The 25818-nt window shown below is 41.8% G+C and overlaps 1 protein-coding gene across 1 annotated transcript in view; it reads right to left on the bottom strand.

The window, feature by feature from the left end:
• Window positions 1-25818, bottom strand: part of MANBA (mannosidase beta) — a 93577-nt gene that overhangs the window by 64736 nt on the left and 3023 nt on the right. Inside the window, exons 2-5 of the mRNA XM_073589203.1 lie at window positions 15648-15815; window positions 8138-8261; window positions 1803-1978; window positions 1004-1114 (exon numbers count right to left, since the gene is read on the bottom strand). Coding sequence (XP_073445304.1) covers window positions 1004-1114; window positions 1803-1978; window positions 8138-8261; window positions 15648-15815 — 579 coding nt within the window. The remainder of the gene's footprint in view (window positions 1-1003; window positions 1115-1802; window positions 1979-8137; window positions 8262-15647; window positions 15816-25818) is intronic.

Genomic DNA, 25818 nt, shown 5'->3' with positions numbered 1-25818 from the left:
TTATCATTGCAAATGTAAACAACTGCAGATGTATAAAAACAGATGGGAAAAGTCGGTTACTCTATAAATCAACTTTTACATTTGCACATTACAAGCAAAAAATCTTATTTATAACTCAAAGCAAAGTCGTTGCTAACATATGAATTTGGGAACTAAAGCAGTATGTGTAAAATAACATTACATACATATGAAGTATACAAAATTATGATGCCTCTTGACAGAAATGTCACAAAGGTTATTCATTGTTAATTAGCTTGGGGGGCTTCTAAATGGCTTTCTGAATTTCTCTGGTTGGAAACAAGAAACCTTCTGCTTCTACACTTTTACTTAGCAATGTTAATGACAGGCTCATTTATAGGAGCCAATAATTGTCAAACTTTCCCAATTATTGAACCACATAAACATGCCAACAATCAGCCAAAGGGGCAGTCTGATCAAAGCAATAAAGGTCATTTTAATCAACAGGAGGCTGTATGGGGATGGAACAAACTATTTCACAATGAGGCTATGTGCACACAGTGCGGATCCTCCCGCGCTGATTTTACGAAAGCCGCAGGTCAAATGACCTGCATTTTTCCTGCGGATTTCTTCCTTTTTTTGCGTTTTTTGTGCGGTTTTCCACCTGCGGAATTGTAGAATGGAGCAGGTGGAAAACTGCAGCAAAACCGCACAAAAGTAGTGACATGCACTTCTTTTAAATCCGCAGCAATTCCGCACTGATTTTTCTGCACCATCTGCACACCTTTTTTTTCTCCATTGATTTACATTGTACTGTAAATCACAGTGCGGATCCGCAGCAAATCTGCATCGTGTGCACATAGCCTTAGTCTGCTTTCATTCGCGTTTGTAGCCCATGTAAACTGGCCTGTAAAAGAGCAACCATCCACTTTGATATATTTGACCGATATTCAGTATTGGACGGTGGGCCATTTCCAGAAAATGACAAAAAATTCTGGAAAAGGTATAAGATTTAATTACATGAGAAAAAATAAAATCCACACACCTTAGTTGTTTTTTCAATGATGAATCTACCTTCAAAGTGAAATGTGAGAGACATATTATAACCAGTTTGAAGTCCATAACCATTTGGCCACCACAAATCTACAGATTTATTCTGAAACAAAAAAAAGAAGATCTCAAACTTACATGTTTATATCCAAAACAGACTTTCATCACTGGTTTCCTTATTTGTGCTGTGGCATATTCATAAATGTAAAATAACCCTTAAGACATAAATGTCATGAAATTTGTACAGTCAGACCACATGAAAATAAGCAAGCTAGCAATTGACTTGCTTTTTCTACCTGCTGTCATTCTCCTGCTACAAGGAGCTTTTATCTTGCATTGCGATCAACTCATTGACAAGGTGATCGACCAACAGAGCTAGGCCGAGTGCGTGTAGCAGTAACTTTACAGGCTGAGGAGTTAACTCAAAAGATATCACTCACCTCTCTCCAGCCCACTGATTCTATACAGCAGTTCGCTGCTTACCTCCCCCTCCATGTCAGCTCTGTAAAGGTCTGCTCTGAGGGACCAGTGTCCAAGCATTATTGGTTTAGTAGAGCCTTGCCCAACTGCCCATTCTACAAACAGCTGATCAAAGAGATTTCCTTTTATTTTATCATCTGCAAGACGACCCACTAAATCAAAACTGGTTGTCCTAAATAGATTCAGGTTTATTTCTTCAAGAATATGTACATCAGACAGTGTTATCATCCACGACTACATTTTGAGTTTGGGTTCTTCACCAACTGCACATTTATCCATTGGGAAAGGAAACGTTAACAGACTTCTAGAAATACCTTAGCAATTTTTAGTATTACTTGATATGTCCGCTGACCAGGATCAATTTGCAAATCCTGGGACTGGTCGACCTGCAGTTGTGGTATCCTGATGACTACATGCCCTGGAAGGACGCTCTTGGTGACTGCATCAAACACAGGCTCAATGACAACTGCCCACTGAGATGTTGAATTATCTGAACAGAAGAGAACACAAACAAAACAGATAGTTACATTAATTATCCAAGTACAAAAAGAGCACAGTTAAACAGCTCAGTGGGAACATAGAAATATGCAAAGTTAAGAAAGCTGCTATTTCATGATTTGCTCTAGGCATTCAGCGAGTAAACACTAAAGACAGAAATGCAATAATGCGGCAAATCCAGGTGGTGCAATCCTCAGAATATATCTGCAATAAGTGCAAAAAATACAATATGTTCTTACTACTATGAAGGTATAAATATAATAGCCACTACAAATCGGTGCCAGTCAGTTGAGAAACAGGTCCTAGGACGCAACTCGATCTATTAGAACACCGCTCTGAAGTGTGTTTCTCTTGTATGTAGTTTTTATTGAGCTCGCACATTCAAAATGTTTGAAGATATTTGTGGGGGTCTGAAGACCTGGCCCTCCCACCAATCAACATTTATTTAAAGTGTCTATTATATTTTTTAAAAAAATTGGAAAAAAATCACATGGTCTTCAATCTGAAGACACATGCTAAATTTTGAACCCATGGTCTAAATATCTCATTTTTATAAGTGATTAAACTCATATCTGATATAATGAACTTTATTTTACAAAATGAATGACAGCACTTGGCATCTTGAATATTTAGACAAGACGAACTTAGGTTTGGTCCACACTGCATCTGTGCACACTATCAGGAGCATACTACCGACAGTGGGCACAGTCAGGATGGATGCGGAGGCATCAGTCCACCATAAGGACCCACTGTAAAGAAACGTATACAGCATGTTACATGTTTCTTTGCAGTGGTACTCTGTATAGGAAAGTGCTGCTTGCTGACCTTTACATACAGTTAAACCAATGGAATGCGACAGCAAACCTTCCAGGTGGAGGCTAGAGGAACACACTTTCAGCCTCCGCTTGGTGAATGGTCACTAATGGGGATATTACAGTATTCGTTGGGAAAAGTGTTCAAAGCATACTGTGGGCTATGTTCACAGACTCATTGGTGTGCTCCTAGCCAAAAACAGACAGTACTACAACTCTGTATTATTAACCCACTTAATTACTAATGAGGCTGTCTCATCAGGATACACGTCCTATTAGCAGGGAGAAGGGGTTATACTGATAAAGGGTAAAGCTTCTTCTGGAGCACTGAAATGATATAGGAAGATTTATAACCCATGTAATGGTCCTCTGGGAAATTAAAAGGAGCCCGTCACCAGGTTTTTGCTAGCTCATCTGAATCAGCATAATGTAGGGTTAGAGACCGTGTGAAGCGTTAAACTAAAATCAAAGCTGAAGGCTTCATTTTTTGTGCTTGTAACTCTATCTTGCTGTTTACGAGATAAATTCTGCTAGCTGTTATGACTAGTTCACACCAGTATGAACAAAGGGGGTTGTTGTGTAGTGGCCTTGGCTCATGAAGTTCTGTAACTTTTTTCCATGTCACGTAGCTAGGGACATATTCCGATTTTCTTGCAATACTATTGGCTTATAAAGTAAATGTATTACGATGCCATTGGTAGCTGTGTACATTGTATAACTAAGCAGAATACTATAAAAGAGGTGACATAATAAACGTGGTTAGCGATCTGCCTTGATCCTCCCAAACAGAGACCCATCTCCGTCTGGTCATTCTCAGTTGCTAGCAACACCCTGTGGATTAATTTGGAAATCACTTGGTCAACCATGAAGGGTCACAGATCCTGCCTCAACAACCGATTCCTGTGATGTGTCACTTACTGAGCTGCTTGCTGTCATTTTGATAAAAATCACTTTTCTATGCTGCAGATCTACCAATTCTCTGAATTTTGCTTCCAGTATATCCCCACCCATATTACTGCTTTGCAGAATTCTGTCAATGTACAGAGAACACAAAGCTGTCAATCAGTGGTTAGGAGGGAATATACAGAGCTCTTGAATACGAAGGACTACATGTGAGCAGGTTTACTAGTTCTCTAATGATAAAATTAATGTTTTATAAGCAGGGGATTATTAAAACTACAGGAAGCAGACCATTAAGTGATAAATCGCTGGTACCCCTGTCTTTACATTATGCAGTTCTCAGATTAGGGGGTAAAAACATGGTTACAGATTCCCATTACATATACAAACAGCTCTTTACAGAGGAATAGAGAAGGGACTGTGGTGTCCTCTATTGGAAGCTGTAATCCGCAAAAACTATTAACGCCAAATTTTTCCATACTGATATGTGTAACTTTATGTTGTAATAGCACTGGAATGTTTCAACATAGTATCTCAGCAAATCATGGTACTTTATGCTAGCGATATATTTAGGTCTATATGATTTGCATATTTAGCTATATATATGAAATTTGACAAAAATTTGCAAAATTCAAACTTTGAATTTGATGCACTTAAAAAAAAATAAATAACAAACAACATATACCATATGTCTACTTTGCACAGAGCTCATTTTTGAAACATTGTTTTTTTATTGCAAGGAAGTTAGAAAAGTTAAATACCTTCAGGTTCATCACAGGAATCAAAACAAAAATTTACAGTACATTTTTTCCATGAAAAGTATCACTTTAACCCCAAATATTCATTTTTACAAAAGTAGCAGCACAAAACGGAGCTCTAAATTTGTTGTGCAGTTTCTCCCGAGTACGTGACACAGGCACCATGATGTGGGCACATGGTAAGGCTCCGGAGGGAAGGAGCACTACTTGACTTTTGAAATGCCAGATTCGCTTCAGCAAATTGTGGAGTCATCTCACATTTGAAGAGTCTCTGAGGTGTCAAAACAGCAGAAACAAAGCCAAGTGTGACCCATTTTGGAAACTACACTCTTCAAGGAATTAACCTAGGTGTGTAATGACCACTTTGAATCCACAGGTGCGTCAAAAAAATATTCAAGAACAGGACGCAAAAATGAAAATGTTAAATTTAATCCAAAGTTTTTCATTTTCACTAAGAAAACAAGAGAAAATGGTCCCCAAAATTTGTTATGCAATTTCACCCGAGTCAGATAATACCCAATATATGGTCAGGAACTACTGTTTCGACAAACATGATTAGGAAAGAAAGGAGCGCTTCTTGACTTTTGGGGAGCAAGTTTGGCTGGAAAAGATTGTGCACACCATGTAACTTTAGCAGAGCCCCTGAAGTGCCAAAGCCACAAAGGTATATAATGTAACCCGGTTTTGAAACTAAAATCTTTAAAAAAAATTCATCTGGGGCTTTACAGAACCCACAGATTTGTCACTAAATTTTAGAATGCTGGACGTGAATACTAACAATCGTGTTTTTTTTCCCACAATTTCTTGCATTGGAATTTTAGGCGTAAACCCTGACGTAAGAGCTTAATGTTGAGCATAGGGTAAATGTGAACTCAGCTTTACTCCAATTTTTGGGAGACAGAATGAACAATAAACAGCTGTTTAGTAATGGTTTTTATTTTTATTCTTTATGCCATGCACTATGCAGTATCAGTGACAAGACAAATTTATTCTTTGCCAAGTACGATTAAAACATTACCAGATTTATATTTTTTATGCTTTGTTACTTTAACACACAATAAAAAAAGCTTTTTTGGGGAAAAAAAACAACAAGTTTTTGCATTACCATATTTTGAGTGCTATAACATTATTTTTCTGCCAACAGAGCTGATTGCAGGGCATTAAACATATCAATTTTACAATGACAGGAGGCCTGTAGGTCATTATTTGATCTCTGGGTACCATGACAACCACCGGCTCCCGGGATTGCATCACGAGGAACAATGGAGTGAGAGAGGAAACCCCTTCCCTCTCTCAATCTTCTAAATGCAGTGATCACTATTTATCATGGCATATAGATGGTTAAACAACCTGGGATGGTGCTGGTTGTTACCACAGGAGATTGCTTGTTAAAATGGTATCCCCATCTCCAAGATCCTATCCCACCCAATATGTGGTAGGTGTGATTATAATGATAGCAAATATCTCCAATTAGACATGTAGCATAATTGTTCTGATTTGCTATGTCTCTTTCCTCATGTGCAGGCTTTGCAGGACCTTAGGTATCCATGGCTACGACCACTAGCAACTAGCTACCTGTCACTATATCAGTGGTCAGAACCATGCATACCTAAAGGTCCTGCAATGCCTGCACATGAGGAAAGAGCCATGGCGAATCAGAAAAACTATACTACATGTCTAATTGCAGGTATTTGCTGCTATTATTACTACACCTACTTCATATTGGGATAGGACCACTCCTTTAAATCTTGTTTCCCATGTTGATCATGCGGGCACAGCTCCTGTACGTCATGTCAGGAACACTTTTACACATCCATCATATGTCGGAACAGACAGGTTCGAAGGAGTCTTGTCACATGACTTAGGATATGCAGACGTATTTCAGTTCTCCTACTTTGCACTGAGGGGTAAAATTTTCATTCATTCAGTCATTTAGTAACTTGCTCCCCTTTAGGTTCCACATAATAGAAAGCAATATAAGCTCCACAATCCATGATAAGAATGAGCCAGTAAAGTTATTAAAAAGCAGGCTTGAATGTCTTCTTCATTTTCCTGATCACTAGGCAGATTTTTATGGGAAACAACTTTTTTAGTTGTACTCTGACAAATTTGGATACTCTGCCCCCACCCCAAAAATAAAACGTGTCATTAATACTGAAGGATATACCGGAGAAAATATAAAACCCCACTCTCACAAGTCCGCCTTATGTTAAGTTCACATTAGGCATTTTTGCTGCTCTTTTATGTGCTTTGTATGCAAATTTTCAGCTGTGTTTTAGGCTATGTGCACACGATGCAGATTTCCTGCGGATCCGCAGCGGATTTTTCCGCGCAGAAACGCTGCAGATCCGCACTGTGATTTACAGTACAATGTAAATCAATGAAAAAAAAAAAAAAAAAAAAAAGCTGTGCAGATGGTGCAAAAAAAAATCAGTGTGGATTTGCTGCGGATTTAAAAGAAGTGCATGTCACTTCTTTTGTGCGGTTTTCCACCTGCTCCATTCTCCAAATCCGCAGGGGGAAAAACGCAGTGGAAAACGGCACAAAAACCGCAAAAAAAAGGAAGAAATCCGCAGGAAAAAATGCAGGTCATTTGACCTGAGGATTTCTTAAAATCCAAGCGGAAAAATCTGCAGGAGGATCCGCACCGTGTGCACTTAGCCTTACAGTACCAGTAAAGCCTATGAGATTTCAGAAATCTCATGCACACATTTTTTTGTCATCAGTATTTCTTCCTTTGCATATTTTTTGGACATAGTGCATGACACTTCTTTCAGCGTTTCTTCAGTGTTTTTCACCCACTGACTTGACTGGTTGGTGAAAAAATGCTGAAAAACGCACCAAAAACGCAGGCATCATGTTTTGCTGTTTTTTCTGTGCTAAAACAACTGATTCTACGAAATAGGACTTTTTTTTCCAACACTAAGCTTTATCAGCATGCACAAGAGACAAATATAGCATGCCAAAACCACCGCAAAATAAAAAAAAACACAGCTTAAAGGGAATCTGTCACCCTTTTTTGGACTATGAGCTGCCGGCATCGACATCAGGGGCTTATCTACAGCATTCTGTAAAGCTGTAGATGATAAGCCCCCGATGTAACCTGAAAGAAGAAAAAGGAGTTATATTATACTCACCGGGGGGTGGTCCGGTCTTGGTTCGATGGATGTTGCGGTCCGGCCTGTCGTGGCTCCAGCGCAGGTGCACTGCTCTGCCCTGTGGAGGGCAAAGCAGAATACTGCAGTGCGCAGGCGCCGGTCCACTCCCGGCGCCTGCGCACTGCAGGACTCGGCTCTGCCCTCAACAGGGCAGAGCAGTGCGCCTGCGCCGGAGCCACGACAGGAAGGGAAGAGGAGGACGGCATCGTATGAAGATGGGAGGCGCCGGGCCGGACCGGACACCCATCGGACCGGACCCCCGGGTGAGGATAATCTAACTCGTTTTTCTTATCTTTCAGGTTACATCGTGGGTTTATCTACAGCATTACAGAATGCTGTAGATAAGCTCCTGATGGCGGTGGCCGCAGCTCATAGTCCAAAAAAAGGGTGACAGATTCCCTTTAAATCCAAGAAAAACCAATGAAAACACGCTGAAAAAAAAAAAAAAAAAAACCACCTAGTGTGAACTTACCCTTACAATGCATTACCCAGATAATTAAAAGCTCACTTCAGACAGACTTACCAAACACAGAGGTGTAGGAAATATAGATTAGATGAACTATATCATATGCTTCAATTCTTATGTCTTTCCAGATGCCCTGTGTAGGAAATGAAGGTCCCCAATCCCAGCTGAATGAACACTGGGCCTGTATTACAAGAAAATAGGGAAATAAGGGGTGGTCACTGTGGCATATTAAAGACCTGATCAGTGCTTTCAATCCAACATGACCTAATGTGCTTTCAAAAGCTTCCCAACTGTGTATAAACCCACTCTGAAAATGTCCACCATGACCCACTATCCTACCCACACAACTTCACATTCTTAAAAACAGTTTGACATCCTAACATTAAGAATGTGGCCAGGAAGCGACAGTCACAGCAAACAATGATTCAATATACTATTCCACAATCACAATGAAACTCCATTCAGAACCATTCACGTTTGTTTACACCATTGTGGCATAATCCTAGTCTTCTGGAATTTCAAACTTTAGAAGGGTTCTCTGATTGGGATGTGAAGGGGGTGATGACGGTGGCACACATTCAGTCTAATAATACATTAAAACAGTTTGAACAACTGCACACTGAATTTGACATTCCCCATAGGTTTTTCTACAGATTTTTACAGCTCCGGCATGCGTATGGGGTTAATGAGTGGGGATGGGAGTTAATGAGTGGGGGTACACAATGTGTGGGGGGATTTGGGAGTAGGGACGAGGGGTTATTGAGTGGGGATGGGTGATACTTAATGTGTGGGGGGATTTGGAGTGGGGATGGGGGGTACTTAGTGTGTGTGGGGGATTGTGGATGGGGGGATTTGGAGTGGGGATGGTATTTAACGTGTGTGGGGAGATATGAGGACACAAAATGAAGAGTATGTATGAGGGCATATATGAGGAAACAGTATGGGGGACGGGTGCAGACAGTTTGGGGAGCGAATGGGTTAATGTATGTGGAGACAGCACGGGGAGTGAGGGTGATGGCATGTGTGCAGACACAGTATGGGGAGTCAGGGGAATGTGTGAGCAGACAGTATTGAGAGTGAGGGGGTAAATATATGAGAAGACAGTATGGTGAACAGGAGGGATGTTAGAGGACACAGTATGAGGAGGGAGGGGAATAGTGTGAGGTGACAGTGTATTGCAGATATTTTTATTTAGGAGCATTATAATGACACTTCTATCTTTAAGGGCATCGTGTGGAGATTTGCTGCAGAAGACCGGAGAAGATACAAGTCTGCAGAGACGGCTGTGGATGAGAAAACTCATCATGGGGTCTGTACAAGAAGAAGGAAAGGAGAACGACTCCAGAGACGACGTCATCTATAAGGTACCTGGATGTAAATATTATTTGTGATACTGACTAATTCTCATGTTTTTATTTGTTAGGAACATTAAAGGGGTTGTCCAGGTCTGTGCTGAGTCTGCAGACATTCTATGTGACTGCAGACTTCTGAATTCTCACAGTGCTCACTGAACCCTGTCAGGATTCTCTCATGCCGGTAATTTACATACATGCGGTCACATGCTGACTAGACATGTGTGGCCTCACTCAATGAAAATGAACAGAGCGAGACCGGGCACGTCTAGTCGGAATGTGGCCAGATGTATACAAATCACATACTTGTGTGACATGACTGTACATCGGCAAGTGAGAATCCTAAAAGTGTGCAGGGCATTCGTTGTGAGAATTCAGAAGCTGCAATGTCAGGATTCAGCTCTGCAGGTTCCAGTGCCATCACATGGACACTTCACTCTCATGCGATTTTCATATTTATGGTCTTGTGACAACGAGCTTCTCATCCTGCTTTCAGCAGTTTTTTACTGAACATTGAGAGCATTAGGAAAAGCGGCTCGTGGGTACATGGCTAAGTGTGCAAGTCGCATATGTAATTGGGGGGGGGGGGGGGTGCCGAACCAAATTCTTCCCCGGGTGCCAGAAAGCCTAGATACGCCTCTGATCCCTTGACTATGTTGGTGGGGGGCTTGGGCTCCAGAAGAGGACTGATTTCCTCCATCTATAGAATACTTCTCAATGCATTCCACGATAAGTACCCCCTTTGCACCAAAGCTAGATGGGAGGAGGATGTTGGCCAGCTCTCAGATGATCAGTGGGACTATGTGTTGAGTTCAGTGCCCTGTCTTTCGTTATCGGAGGCCCAGAGATTATTGCAGGTGTATCTAATACATAGGAAATATAAAACGCCTGCGTTCTTGCACAAAATCACAATAAGGAGTGACTCGTGCTGCCCCCGATGTAGCCTTCCTGATGCACACCTTATGCATATGTCCTGGGAGTGTCCTCGGCTTGGACGGTTCTGGAATAATGTTCTGAATACGTTGGCATGTTCCTGTGGAAGACCCGCTGGCGATCGGTATGGCTAGAATTCTATATATAGCACTGAAAACTATTGCCTTGCACAGGAAGCAATCTGCACCCCCGACGGTGGAGGAGTTTATTAATAGAGTCAATAGTTCTATAAGGCTGGAAAAAGGAGTGTATATTAAAAGAAAAGCTATCGGAAAATTTGATTAAATCTGGAGCCCCTGGCTTAACACCCCGGGTTTGCCATCCCAAATTTTGCTGCTGGAAAATCTGTTCCCTATGCTTCGTTAATTATGGTTCCCCTTACTCCCTCCTGGTTCCATATGATCTCTTGCTTCATGAATAGGTTTCATGAATATGTCTATTGCTCATTTTGTACTATGTGCCTGACTGTTCATAGTTCTATGCTGTACAAGTCTTATCTTGTTTCATAGTGTGCCCCTTAAAACATTTTTGTGCGTTTCTCCCTTTTTTCTACTGTACATTTATAGGTCACATTCTAAGGCACCCACGGTTATATTAGTTACAATTTGATAATGGGAGGGGGGTTGGGTTGTGTATAAGAGGTATGTCTCAAATCTGTATGTTAAAACTGTGTGTGCCTTGTCTCAATTTTGTACGTTTAAACTGTTTAATAAAAATAATCTTATTTAAAAAAAAAAAAAAAGAACCATTCACGGGGTCAATAGTGGCCACTGTTTGCCCTATGTTATTCCAGCTGTTCCCGGAGAATTATGGTTTCGGATTTTATAAAATCTGCCATAATATAAAGTCCTTTGAATTTACTGCTAATTTTTATTGCCATTACCAAGGGGCTACGGCTCACAATAATGCAGAGGACCCTAAACACACAACTCTAGAGAATCTTGGAAAGAACGCCTCCTTGTAAAAAAGGCAATAAAAATTAGCACTAAATAAAAAGTCCCATATTTCTAGAACTGTATGGCGGAATTAAAAAAATTACTCAGGGAAAAAGTGGGATGGAACTAAAAACAGTGGACATATCGGACTTGCCGACAGGTACTCTTTAACCTCTTAATGACATACAGTTAAGTCACACGAAGGCTCCCCGACATACTGTGCGCACGGAAGCCGAGCCCGGATCTTTACTGGCAGAACAGTGGTGTTGCTGTGTTTAATACAAGCAACTGGATGAGCGAAAGTTTAAGCTAACAAAGTAAAAAAAACAAGAAAATAGAAAAGTTCAAATATCCCACCTTCTCTCCCATTAAAAAGAAATAAAAAAAAGAATAAACACATATTTGGTAGTGCCATGTCCATAAAAATTTGATCAGGTTAATTTTAGATGTTTACTGATCAGTAAACAGTGTAATCAGAAAATACATTTTAACGCAAGAATTACAGTTTCTCAGGTGCCGCAATACTAAAAAAAAAAAAAAAAAAAAAAAAGAAAGAAAGAATATATGGAGTGAGAGGTGATCAAAACATTTTATCTATCCCAAAATAGTATCAATGAAAAAAATGAGCTCAGGGTGCAAAACAGTAAGCCCACCAACCAAAACTTGAAAACATTATAGGTCTTGGACAATGGAGGCAAAAGCACTTTTGTAAAAAAAAAAATAAATAAAAAGAAAAAAATTTGACAATTTCCGCTACAAAAAAAAAATCATGTTTGGTATCTAATAATAATCATCTTTATTTATATAGCGCCAACATATTCCGCAGCACTTTACAGTTTAACAGTTCATACACAACAGTCCTAATTAACAACGTTAAAGAAAAGACAATAATTAAACCAAGTCAGAGATTAGTCGAAAGTCGTTTGCAGAGTTGGTAACGAGGGGGTAGGCCGATAAATGAGGGAAGAGATGTAGGGGGTGTCGCACTGCGGAGAGCTTTGTGGGTGAGAACAAGCTGTTTGAATTCGATCCTATAATGAATGGGCAGCCAGTGTAACGACTGGCGAAGAGAGGACGTGTCCGAGTACCGATTAGGGTGTTTTCACATTGGCGTTTCATGCAGCAGCATCGGCCTGCGCATGGCCGCGGCTAAAGCCCCGCCCCCTGCCACACCTCCTCCGGTAGCTCCGCCTATGGGCGCATGACGCTGCATGTGACCTGCGTCCCCTATCTTTAGCATTGGGGAGGCAGGCCGTGTGCAGATATGCGTTTGCCGACGCATGCGCCCTTTTGACGCTGCGCCGACCTTTGCCAAACGCACCGTGTTTGCATTTTGGTGCGCTCGGTGCACCGTCAAAATGGCGCATGCGCCGGCAAACGCATATCTGCGAATGGCCTGCTTCTTCAATGCTAAAGATAGGGGACGCAGGTCGCATGCAACATCATGCGCCCATAGGCGGAGCTACCGCAGGAGGCACGGCAGGGGCGGGGCTTAGCGGCAGCCGTGCGAAGGCCGACGCTGCTGCATGAAACGCCAATGTGAAACCAGCCTTAGTCAGATGGAAGACTGTTATGAATGAGTCACCGAAGAGGAAAAAACAAAAAGCAAGCTAAGCCCAGAAAACCGGAGAGGTTGGTAACTAGCGGATTGCAGACCCCTGATCCTATCCACAACAACTAGCAGTAGCCATGGAGCGTGCCTAAGGTGGTCCTAGACGCCTCGTCACGGCCGGAGAACTAAACAAGCCTAAAGAAAGAAAGGGAAAATCTAAACTGCCCAAGAGCAGACCCCAAAGCAATAGACAGCCCCCAACATGTATTGTCGGTGAAACAAGATGAAAACACAGACACAGGTAGAAAGATAGGCTGAGCAAACGATGGGGCCCTTGCTAACTAGAAAGGACAGGAAAGAAAAGCTGCTGTCTGCAATCACGCAAAAAACCCTGCCAAAAAGAATGTCCAATACGTCTGATAGAAAAAGGCCCTGAAGTCGCTAGACTTCAAATCAGTATATCAGCACTCAGGTATATTTTGAAGACAGAGCAAAAGAGATCAACTGATCAGAGACAAAAATGGGGATTCAGCCCAGTCCCAGCCAGGGCTGGCTGAACACAAAAACTAAGTAAACCAGACAAAAACTCATATGAACAACAGCAGAGAAAACTTAGCTTTAGGAAGGCAGGAACCAAACTGGAAACCAGGAGCCACAGTCAGGAAAAATCACCAGCAAGAAACTAGGGAGTCGGCTGCCTCAAATCCAATCAAACTCCTGATGTCCAATCGCAGTCCTCTTCCTCAGGTGGCTGGTCTCTGCCATTTAGATCAGCTTCATTACCTCTCTTCACCAACAGAGGGAGTCCAGATAGAGAACTCACTACTCCTCTGTCAGCACAGCCAGCTCCATAACCCTCACCAGAAGCCAGAGGCAAACCCGAAAATCAGCTCACAACAGACGACCCTGGCTGCTGCATTAAGGATGGACTGGAGAGGGGAAAGTCAAGTGAGGGAGGCCAATTAATAGAGCATTACAGTAGTCCAGGCGGGAGTGGATCAGGACGACAGTGAGGGATTATTTTGTTTCCATGGTGAGAAAAGGGCGGATTCTAGAGATGTTCTTTAGGTGTAAGCGGCAAGAACGGGTATCTCTGTAATTGTGCTTTCATGGAGAATCATATTGTCACTTTTACTGTGTAGTCAACACGGTAAATAAAAAAGAAAAAAAATCGTTGAACTTCACTTTTTTTTGCAATTTTGCAACACTTGAAACTTTCTAGTATATTTTTTTTAAATCAGATTATTATTATTATTATTATTATTAATAAACAGTTTTAACTTACAAAATTGAGACAAGGCACACACAGTTTTAACATACAGATTTGAGACATACTTCTTATACACAACCCAACACCCCCCCCCCCACCATTATCAAATTATAACTAATATAACCGTGGGTGCCTTAGAATGTGACCTATAAATGTAGAGTAGAAAAAAGGGAGAAACAAAAAAAGGGAGAAACAAAAAAAAACACAAAACAATTTTTAAGGGGGACAATATGAAACTAGATAAGACTCGTACAGCATAGAACTATGAACAGTCAGGCACATAGTACAAAATGAGTAATAGATATATTCATGAAACCTATTCATAAAGCAAGAGATCATATAGAACCAAGAGGGAGCAAGGGGTACCATAATTAACGAAGCATAGGGAACAGATTCTCCAGCAACAAAATTTGGGATGGCAAACCCGGGGTGTTAAGCTAGGGGCTCCAGATTTTATCAAATTTTCCGATAGCTTTTCTTTTAATATACACTCCTTTTTCCAGCCTTATAGAACTATTGACTCTATTAATAAACTCCTCCACTGTCGAGGGTGCAGATTGCTTCCAGTGCAAGGCAATAGTTTTCCGTGCTATACATAGAATTCTAGCCATACCGATCGCCAGCGGGTCTTCCACAGGAACATCCGGTATAATACCCAGCACACAGACCTTTGGATCAGGGAGCAATCTAGTACCATAAACTCTTGCCAATGTATTCACAACATTATTCCAGAACCGTCCAAGCCGAGGACACTCCCAGGACATATGCATAAGGTGTGCATCAGGTAGGCTACATCGGGGGCAGCACGAGTCACTCCTTATCGTGATTTTGTGCAAGAACACAGGCGTTTTATATTTCCTATGTATTAGATACACCTGCGATAATCTCTGGGCCTCCGATAGCAAAAGACAGGGCACTGAACTCAACACATAGTCCCACTGATCTTCTGAGAGCTGGCCAACATCCTCCTCCTCCCATCTAGCTTTGGTACAAAGGGAGTACTTATTGTGGAATGCATTACTTTCTAGTATATTACATGGTGAAATGAATGGCATCATTCAAAAGTACAACTGGCCATTTCAACTGGAAGAAAAAAAAAAAAAAGAGGGAAAAAATGAAAAATCGCCCGGAGAGAAAGGGGTTAAAGCCTGTGCACACGTTGCGGAATTGCCCCGGAAATTTCCACGGGAATTCCGGAATTCCCTGCCGCGGGAAATACGCTAGAATTCCGCATGTGTAATTCCCGCGTTTTGCAAGCGGAATTAGCCTGCAGAATGATAACGTTTTCCAAGTGATCTGTCGCATCGCTTGGAAAACTGATTGACAGATTGACAAGTGTGACCAACTTTTTACTATTGAGGCTGAAAAATACGCAGCATTAGCACAGCATGTGCGGAATGCCATTGAATACAATGGCTTGCTTATTTTATGCATTTTTGCAGCGGCAAAAATGCATAAAATTTGCGGGAATTCGGGACGTGTGCAGACAGCCTAACAGTTAGATATTACAATGATGGGGATTCACCTTTCTTATGTAGTTCACATGGCAATCTCCATTTTGTACTTTCGGAGGGCAGTCTGGAGGGATAACATAGGCTTGCTGAGTGCTCCTTTCTTTTGCCCAGTCTATAGCTGACTGAAACTTGATTTCTATGTAGTTTTCTGCTTTGATCATTTTGGTTATATCTACTGTCTGTTGGTAGAAACACACAACAACAAGTCAGTTTTATGCTGAAATGTATAGAAATCCACTTAATTTTAGATTGGTAAATCTAGAATTAATTGGTCATAAAGGATTTAGAATTTGATATCCTTCATTTTACATTAAAAGGACCCAGTCAGGAAGATTGTGCTTAGTAACCTACACACAGAGTCAGGTCAGCGCCGTTATACTGATAACAATGATACCTTGATTGCCGAAATCCGTCTTGTGGTTGTTTTTTAATCTTTATTTTCAGTTTTGAGGTAATTATACGCTTGTGGTCCGGGGAGGCCTGTATGTGGTGCTCTGATTAGGTATTCATACTGATGGCTTCTGACAATATCCCCTTCTGCAGTCAGGCACCAGCAGTGCAGCCTGATCGCATGTGTAATGTGCAGTTAATTATTTTGTTTATGGTACACATTAATTCATAAAAAAAAAAAAGTCTAAAAATGGCACCAACTGCACCAGCGCAAGCGCCATCTTGGAGAGGGAATTTTTTTTTCTCTAGCAAGTTGGCACCGCCAGCGCCTTCGCAGTAGCAGCTATCGGATCGCTGATAGCTGCTACTGTGCAGATGGGCGCCATTTTCAGACTGATTTTTTTAATGAATTAATGTACACCATAAAAAAAATGAATTGCACATTACATATGTGATCAGGCTACAGCTCACGTGCTGCCGCAAGCCTGCAGAAGGGGATTTTTTTTTTTTTTTTTTTTTTTCAGTTTTTGGGTTTAACCCCTTCACCCCCAAGGGTGGTTTGCACGTTCATGACCGGGCCAATTTTTACAATTCTGACCACTGTACCTTTATGAGGTCATAACTCTGGAACGCTTCCATTGATCCCGGTGATTCTGACACTGTTTTCTCGTGACATATTGTACTTCATGTTAGTGGTAAAATTTCATTCAAATAACTTGCGTTTATTTGTGAAAAAAATGGAAATTTGGCAAAAATTTTGAAAATTTCGCAATTTTCCAACTTTGAATTTTTATGCCCTTAAATCACAGAGATACGGCACACAAAAAACTTGATAAGTAACATTTCCCACATGTTTACTTTACATCAGCACAATTTTGGAACCAAAATTTTTTTTTGTTAGGAAGTTATAAGGGTTAAAAGTTGACCAGCGATTTCTCATTTTTACAACACCATTTTATTTTTAGGACCACATCACATTTGAAGCCACTTTGAGGGGTCTATATGATAGAAAATACCCAAAAGTGACACCTTAAGGTGCTCAAAACCACATTCAAGAAGTTCATTAACCCATTAGGTGCGTCACAGGAATTTTTTTGAATATTTAAAAAGAAATGAACATCTAACTTTTTTTTCACAAAAAAAATACTTCAGGTTCAATTTTTTTTATTTTACCAAGGGTAACAGGAGAAATTGGACTGCAAAAGTTATTGTGCAATTTGTCCTGAGTACGCCGATACCTGATTTGTGGGGGGGAACGACTGTTTCGGCGCATGGCAGAGCTCAGAATGGAAGGAGCGCCGTTTGACTTTTTCAATGCAAAATTGGCTGGAATTCAGATCGGACGCCATGTCACGTTTGGAGAGTCCCCTAATATGTGGTGAGAACTTTGAACCCACAAGGGCTTTACAGAAGTTTATAACGTACAGCGGTACAATTAAAAAATCATATTTTTTCCACAAAAATGATCTTTTCACCCCAATTTTTATTTTCCCAAGGGTAACAGGACCCTAAAATTTATTGTGCAATTTGTCCTGAGTACGCTGATACCCCACATGTGGGGGTAAACCACTATTTGGGCGCATGGCAGAGCTCGGAAGGGAAGCAATGCCATTTGACGTTTTTGGCTGGAATTGAGATCGGACACCATGGGGGTCTAGTTTTCCATTTTGGAAACTAGACCCCCCCAAGGAACTTATCTAGATATGTGGTGAGAACTTTGAACCCCCCAGGGCTTCACAGAAGTTTATAACGCCCGGGCGTGAAAATAAATAATTCGTATTTTTTCCACAAACATGATCTTTTAGTCACCATTTTTTTTTATTTTCCCAAGGGTACCAGGAGAAATTGGACCCCAAAAGTTGTTGTCCAATTTGTCCTGAGTATGCTGATACCCCATATGTGGGAGAAAACTACTGTATGGGCACACGTCGGGGCTCGGAAGGGAAGTAGTGACGTTTTGGAATGCAGACTTTGATGGAATGGTCTGCGGGTGTCATGTTGCCTTTGGAGAGCCCCTAATGTACCTAAACAGTGGAAACCCCCCACAAATGACACCATTTTGGAAACTAGACCCCCTAAGGAACTTATCTAGATGTGTGGTGAGCACTTTGACCCCCCCAGTGCTTCACAGAAGTTTATAATGCCCGGGCGTGAAAATAAATAATTCGTATTTTTTCCACAAACATGATCTTTTAGTCACCATTTTTTTTATTTTCCCAAGGGTACCAGGAGAAATTGGACCCCAAAAGTTGTTGTCCAATTTGTCCCGAGTATGCGGATACCCCATATGTGGGAGAAAACTACTGTATGGGCACACGTCGGGGCTCGGAAGGGAAGTAGTGACGTTTTGGAATGCAGACTTTGATGGAATGGTCTGCGGGTGTCATGTTGCCTTTGGAGAGCCCCTAATGTACCTAAACAGTGGAAACCCCCCACAAATGACACCATTTTGTAAACTAGACCCCCCAAGGAACTTATCTAGATGTGAGGTGAGCACTTTGAACCCCCAAGGGCTTCACAGAAGTTTATAATGCCAGGGCATGAAAATAAAAAAATCGTATTTTTTCCAGAAACATGATCAATTAGTCCCCAATTTTTTCATTTTCCCAAGGGTAACAGGAGAAATTGGACCCCAAAAGTTGTTGTCCAATTTGGCCTGAGTACGCTGACACCCCATATGTGGGAGAAAACTACTGTATGGACACACGTCGGGGCTCGGAAGGGAAGCAGTGACGTTTTGGAATGCAGACTTTGATGGAATGGTCTGCGGGTGTCATGTGCGTTTGGAGAGCCCCTGATGTACCTAAATTATTGAAACTCCCCACAAGTGACCCCATTTTGGACACTAGACCCCCCACGGAACTTATCTAGATGTGTGGTGAGCACTTTGAACCCCCAAGTGCTTCACAGAAGTTTATAACACTCGGACGTGAAAATAAAAAAAATCATTTTTTTCCACAAAAATGATATTTTTGCCCCCAATTTTTTATTTTCCTAAGGGTAACAGGAGAAATTGGACCCCAAAAATTGTTTTGCAATTTGTCCTGAGTAGGCTGATACCCTACATGTGGGGGTAAAACACTGTTTGGGCGCATGGCAGAGCTTGGAAGGGAAGGAGCACCATTTGACTTTTTCAACTCAGAATTGGCTGGAATTGAGATCAGACGCCATGTTGCATTTGGAGAGCCCCTGATGTGCCCAAACAGTGGAAACCCCCAATTATAACTCCAACCCTAACCCCAACACACCCCTAACCCTAATCTGAGCCCTAACCCTAGCCCTAGCCCTAGGGCTGTGTGCACACGCTGCGGATTTTGCTGCGGTTCCGCAGCGGTTTTGGCTGCTGCGGACCCCAGTACCATGATTCCCTATGGGAATCAAAAACCGCAGTGCAGACGGTGCGGAATTTTCCGCGCGGATTATCTGCGGTTTTCAATCCGCAGAAAGAATTGACATGTCAATTCTTTCTGCGGATTCTCCTGCGGTTTGCCATCTCCTCTATTGAGGAGATGAAAAACCGCAGGACAAAACCGCAGAGCAATCTGCAGGTAAAACCGCAGGTCTTTTGACCTGCGGTTTCACCTGCGGATTTTACAAAATCCGCGCGGATGAATCCGCACCTAATCCGCAGCGTGTGCACACAGCCTTACCCTAACGGGAAAATGGAGATAAATACTTTTTTTTTAGTTTTATTATTTTTCCCTAACTAAGGGGGTGATAACGGGGGGTTTGATTTACTATTTATGGCGGTTTTTATTTTTGGCAGCTGTCACACGCTAAAAGACGCTTTTTATTGTAAAATAGTTTTTGCATCACCACATTTTGAGAGCTATAATTTTTCCGTATTTTGACCCACTGAGTCATGTGAGGTCTTATTTTTTGCGGGACGAGTTGACGTTTTTATTGGTACCATTTTCGGGCACGTGACATTTTTTGATCGCTTTTTATTCCTATTTTTGGGACGCAGAATGAACAAAAACCAGCGTTTCATGAATTTCTTTTGGGGGGTGCGTTTACACCGTTCCGCGTGCGGTAAAATTGATAAAGCGGTTTTATTCTTCGGGTCAGTACGGTTACAGCGATACCTCATTTAGGTCTTTTTTTATGTTTTTGTCGGTTTTATGCAATGAAAACTATTTTATATAAAAAATAATTATTTTTGCATCGCTTTATTCTGTGAGCTATAACTTTTTTATTTTTTCGCTGATGATGCTGTGTGGCGACTCGTTCTTTGCGGGACAAGATGACGTTTTCAGCGGTACCATGGATATTTATATGTGTCTTTTTGATCGCGCGTTATTACACTTTTTGTTTGGCGGTATGATAATAAATCATTTTTTGCTTCGTTTTTTATTTTTATTTTTTTAAGGGGTTCGCTAAAAGGGTTAACTAATGGGACAGTTTTATAGGGCGGGTCATTACGGACGCGGTGATACCTAATATGTGTACTTTTATTGTTTTTTTTTATTATTTTCAAAAAATGAATTTATTGGGGAATATTTTTTTTTTTTTTTACTAATTTATTTGGCGATTTTTTTTAATTTATTTTTACATTTTTTTTTAATTTTTTTTTTACTTTATTACATAGTCCCAGGTGGGACATCACTGTCCTGTGACAGATCGCTGATCTGTCACATCACAGATCACTGTGACAGATCAGCAATCTGTCACAGGCATTGAAGCAGACTTCCTCTTGCCTGCGCTTTGCAGGCACTGAGGAAGCCAGCTTCCTCAGGTCCCCGAAGGCCCCCGTCGCCATCTTGGATTCGGGGGCCTGGAGGATAGGAGCCCCCCCCGCAGCAGCGCTGCACATTGCGCTGCCGTGGGGGGCTCAGGGAAGCACGGAGGGGGCCCCCTCCCTGCCGATGCTTCCCTTTAACTCCCGGTACACCGCGATCATGTTTGATCGCGGTGTGCAAGGGGTTAACGTGTCGGGGGCGGTCCGTGACCGCCCCTGACACATAGTGCCGGGTGTTAGCTGTGATAATCAGCTGACACCCGGCCGCGATCAGCAGCGCTCACCACGTGATCGCCGCTGATCGTGGTAGACGTACTATCCCGTCCACGGTCATACGGGCCCGGGTACCGTGGACGGGATAGTACGTCGGATGTCAGGAAGGGGTTAAAGTTTAACACATACCCCAGCAGAATTTTGTTTTCTTGGCCTTTTTTCAGAGAATATGAATGATAACAGCAAAACTTTTTCTCCACTCATGGTTAGTGGTTTGGTGAAGCCATTTATTGTCAAACTACTGTGTTTTCTCTTTTTAAATGATAACAACCAAAACATCCAAATTACCCTGATCAAAAGTTCACTTACCCCATTTCTTAATACCATGAAAAAAACGCCAAGAGAGCAAAAATTCTGCCCGGGTATGAAAACGTTTGAGCACAACTGTGTAAACTAGGGGGCAGGTGACTGAGGGATCACTGACCTGTTAGAAGCCACACAGATAAATACCTAATCAGAGCACCACATGAAGACCCCCCCACAGGCCGTCCCGGAGCTCCAGCATATCATTAACTCAAAACTGAAAATAAAAATTACTGTATATACTCGAGCATAAGTCGACCCGAGTATAAGCCGACCCCCCTAATTTTGCCACAAAAAACTGGGAGAACTTATTGACTCGAGTATAAGCCTAGGGTGGGAAATGCTCCATAGATTATTCCCCCATATGCTTCCCCCATAAGAAGCTCCATAGATTATTCCCCCATGTGCTGCCCCCATAAGAAGCTCCATAGATTATTCCCCCATATGCTGCCCCCATTAGAAGCTCCATAGATTTTTCCCCCATGTGCTGCCGCTGCTGCATGTAAAAATAAAAAAAATGACATACTCACCTTTCCGTCGCTGGGTGTCAGATTCTCACCTGTCCTGCTTCCATGGCTGCTCACCGCTATCTGCCACGTCATCAGTCAGTGACGTTCAGACTGCAGGGGGCGCGGCGCGCACTAACCACGTCACCGCGCCCTCTGCTGTCTGAAGTCACTGACCGACGACAGACAGCAGCAAGCAGCCATGGACGCAGGACAGGTGAGTATCGCTATACTTACCCGTCCTGACGCTGTGTCTTGAGCCCCCAGCATCTCCCCGCGCTCTCTCTTCCTGCCTTCAGCGGTCACGTGGTACCGCTCATTAAAACTCATGAATATGCGCATATTCATGAGTTTTAATGAGCGGCACCACGTGACCGCTGAAGGCAGGAAGAAAGAGAGCATGGGGAGATGCTGGGGGCTCAAGACACAGCGTCAGGACGGGTAAGTATGACCTGACACCTCCGCCCCCTCCGACCCCCTTTGTATATGACTCGAATATAAGACGAGAGGGGGACTTTCAGCCCAATTTTTTGGGCTGAAAATCTCAACTTATATTCGAGTATATACGGTACACAAATACCACAAGACGAATTTCATCAGGTAAGGTATCATTTTAACCCCTTAATGACCGTCAATACGTCTTTTAACTGACCTACGATATAAGAGAATAGCATCCCCATACAAGTGACAATCCAGCAGCTGTCGGCTGTACACTATAGCTGACTATTTGCTGCATCAGCCGCGATCAGTGTTGGCACCGACCATATCTGTTTAACCCCTTAGATGCTGCTGTCAATGACTATCATATAAATGGTTAAAAGAGTATGGGGGATCCATCTTTATCCCCACTGACACACCGAGATCATGATTGTGTGGTCCTGATGTTTGCCATGGCAATTCACAGTCAAATAGCGGCCTTAGAGTTTGCCGACTACAATGGCCTGTTCAAAAGTTAGTGACATTTAGGTGGTAAAAATACACTTTTTCATTGCCATCATGCCATTTTGTGTTAATTCCTGAAAAGCACCTGAAGGGTTATTAAACTGCCTGACAGCAGTTTTCAGTATGTCAGGGGGTGCTGTTTTTAAAATGATATCACTTTTGGGGGTTTTCCAATATATAGGACCTCTAAAGTCACTTCAAACCTGGATAGGTCAATAAAAAATTAAATTTTGTAAATTTCCATGAAAAATTTCTGCGGCATTTTTAAACCTCCTAAAATGCTAACAAAATAAAAGAACATTTTACAAATGGTGATGATGTAAAACAGACATGAGGGAAATGTTAATTATTAATGTTTTTGTGTGTTATGACTATCTGAATTAAAGGGATAATCACTTTGAAAATTGCAATTTTTTTACGTTTTTGTCACATTTCTGATATGTTTTGTATTTATTTATAAAAAAATATCAACCTAAATTTACCATTATCAAAAAGCATAATGTGCCATGAAAAAACAAAATCTCAAAATCACTGGGATATGTTGAAGCTTTCCAGAGATATCACCACATAAAGCGACACTGGTCTGATTTTAAAAATTTGGCTCTGTCAATAAGGGGTTAATCAGTATAACGGCGCCAACCTGACAATGTCTGTAGGTTACTGTGCACAATTCTGCTGACAGGGGCCCTTTAATGGGAATTGTCACCAGGTTACCCCGCCGGGGAGCAGCATGATGTAGGGGCAGAGATTCTGATTCCAGTTATTTATCACTTACTTTATTGGATGCTGAAGTTTTGTTTTAAACAGGTTTTCTCTGCTAAAGATCAACTAGTTCTCTGTATAACCCTGTCCTCACCGTAGATAGACAGATTTCTTTGTACACTGTGCATAGGTAGAACGCTACCAATCAATGGTGGTGGCGTGGATGGACTACCCTGGCAGCAGGCCAAGTAGTCATATAGTGATGATATCCTCCTGATAAAACAGTGATTTTTCTAAAAGAAAAAAAAAAAAAAAAAAAAAAAAGCTACAATAAGCAGCTTGGTAAGTGAAACATCTCTGGAATCATGTTCTCTGCCCCTACATCATTCTGCCCTTAGATAAGGTAACTAAAACCTGTCACCATGTTAAAGGGAACCTGAAACCCATGTTAAAGGGAACCGTGACAATGCAATTAAATCTGCAGGCTATGCTATGGAGCAGAGCAGATTAATATGTAGTCTATACACATATACATACACTAATGTGTGTGTGTATGTATATATATATATATATATATATATATATATATATATATATATATATATATATATATATATATATATATATATATACACACACACACAGTTGTGTGAAAAAGTGTTTGCCCCTTCTTGATTTCCTATTCTTTTGCATGTTTGTCACACTTAAATGTTTCAGATCAAACAAATTTAAATATTAGAGAAAGATAAGTAAACACAACATGCAGTCTTTAATAAAGGTTCAAATTAAGGGAAAAATAAATCTAAACCTACAGGGCCCTGTGTGAAAAGTTATTGCCTCCTAAACCTAATAAATGCCTGGCCATCCTTAGAGGCAACAGCAATCAAGCGTCTGCAATAACTGGCAATGAGTACAACGCTCTGGAGGAACTTTGGCCCACTCATCTTTGCAGAATTGTTGTAATTCAGCCATATTGGAGGGTTTCCAAGCATGAATCAACTTTTTAAGGTCATGCCATAGCATCTCAATCAGATTAAGGTCAGGACTTAGACTAGGCCACTCCAAAGTCTTAATTTTGTTTTTCATCAGCCAGAGGTGGACTTGTTGGTGTGTTTTGGATCATTGTCCTGTTGCATAACCCAAGTGCATTTCGAACAGATGGCTGGATACTCTCCTTCAAGATTTTTTAGTACACAGCAGAATTTATGGCTCCATTTACCACAGCAAATCTTACAGGTCCTGAGGCAGCAAAACAACCCCTGACAATTACACTACCACCACCATATTTTACTGTTGGTATGATGTTCCTTTTCTGAAATGCTTTGTTACTTCTACGTTAGATGTAATGGGACATTCACCTTCCAAAAAATTAAACTTTTGTCTAGTCAGTCAGACAGGGTATTTTCCCAAAAGTCAAGATGTTTTCTGGCAAAAGTGATATGAGCTTTTATGTTCTTGTTGCTCAGCAGTGGTTCTCGTCCTGGAACTCTGCCATGCAGGCCATTTTTGCCCATTCTCTTTCTTATGGTGGAATCATTAACACTGACCTTAACTGAGACAAGTGAAGTCTGCAGTTCTTTGGATGTTGTTGTGGGGTCTTTTGTGACCTCATAGTTGAGTTATTGCAGCGCTCTTGGGGTAATTTTGGTCTGCCGGCCACTCCTGGGAAGGTTCACCACGGTTTCAAGTTTTTGATATTTGTGGATAATGGCTCTCAATGTGGTTCGCTGGAGTCCCAAAGCTTGAGAAATGGCTTTATAACCTTTTCCAAACTGATTGAGCTCAATTACTTTCTCATTTGTTCCAGGTTTTCTTTGGATCATGGCATATCATCTAGCTTTTTAGTAACTTTTGGTCTACTTCACTTTGCCAGGCAGATCCTATTTAACACCCCTTAATGTCCAATGACGGACACAGTCCGTCATCAGACATCTCCCCTGCTTTGATGAGGGCTCCGGCGCCGAGCCCGCATCAAAGCCGGGACATGTCAGCTGTTTTGAACAGCTGACATGTGCCCGCAATAGGCGCAAGCAGAATCGCCATCCGCCCGTGCCTATTAGCTAGTTAAATACCGCTGTCAAAGCTGACAGCGGGCATTTAAATAGCACTTCCGGCCGCCGGGCCGGAAGTGAGCTCATCGCCGACCCTCGTCACGTGATCGGGGGTCGGCGTCATGCTGCCTGGACAACGAGAGGTCTCAGAGACCTCTATGGTTGTTCCAGGCTGATGGCTTTCAGCGCCGCCCGGAGGTTGGCGCTGAAAGCACAGGAGTAAATCTGCTACATATGGGCGATCTGCTTCCAAAATGCAATAAACCACAGTTAAAAC

The sequence above is a fragment of the Dendrobates tinctorius genome, unplaced genomic scaffold (genome assembly GCF_039654945.1).
Source record: "Dendrobates tinctorius isolate UK_male_01 unplaced genomic scaffold, ASM3965494v1 ptg000011l, whole genome shotgun sequence".
NCBI lineage: Eukaryota > Metazoa > Chordata > Amphibia > Anura > Dendrobatidae > Dendrobates > Dendrobates tinctorius.
The sequence above is the reverse complement of the archived record's forward strand: the minus strand, read 5'-3'. Positions and strand labels throughout refer to the sequence as shown.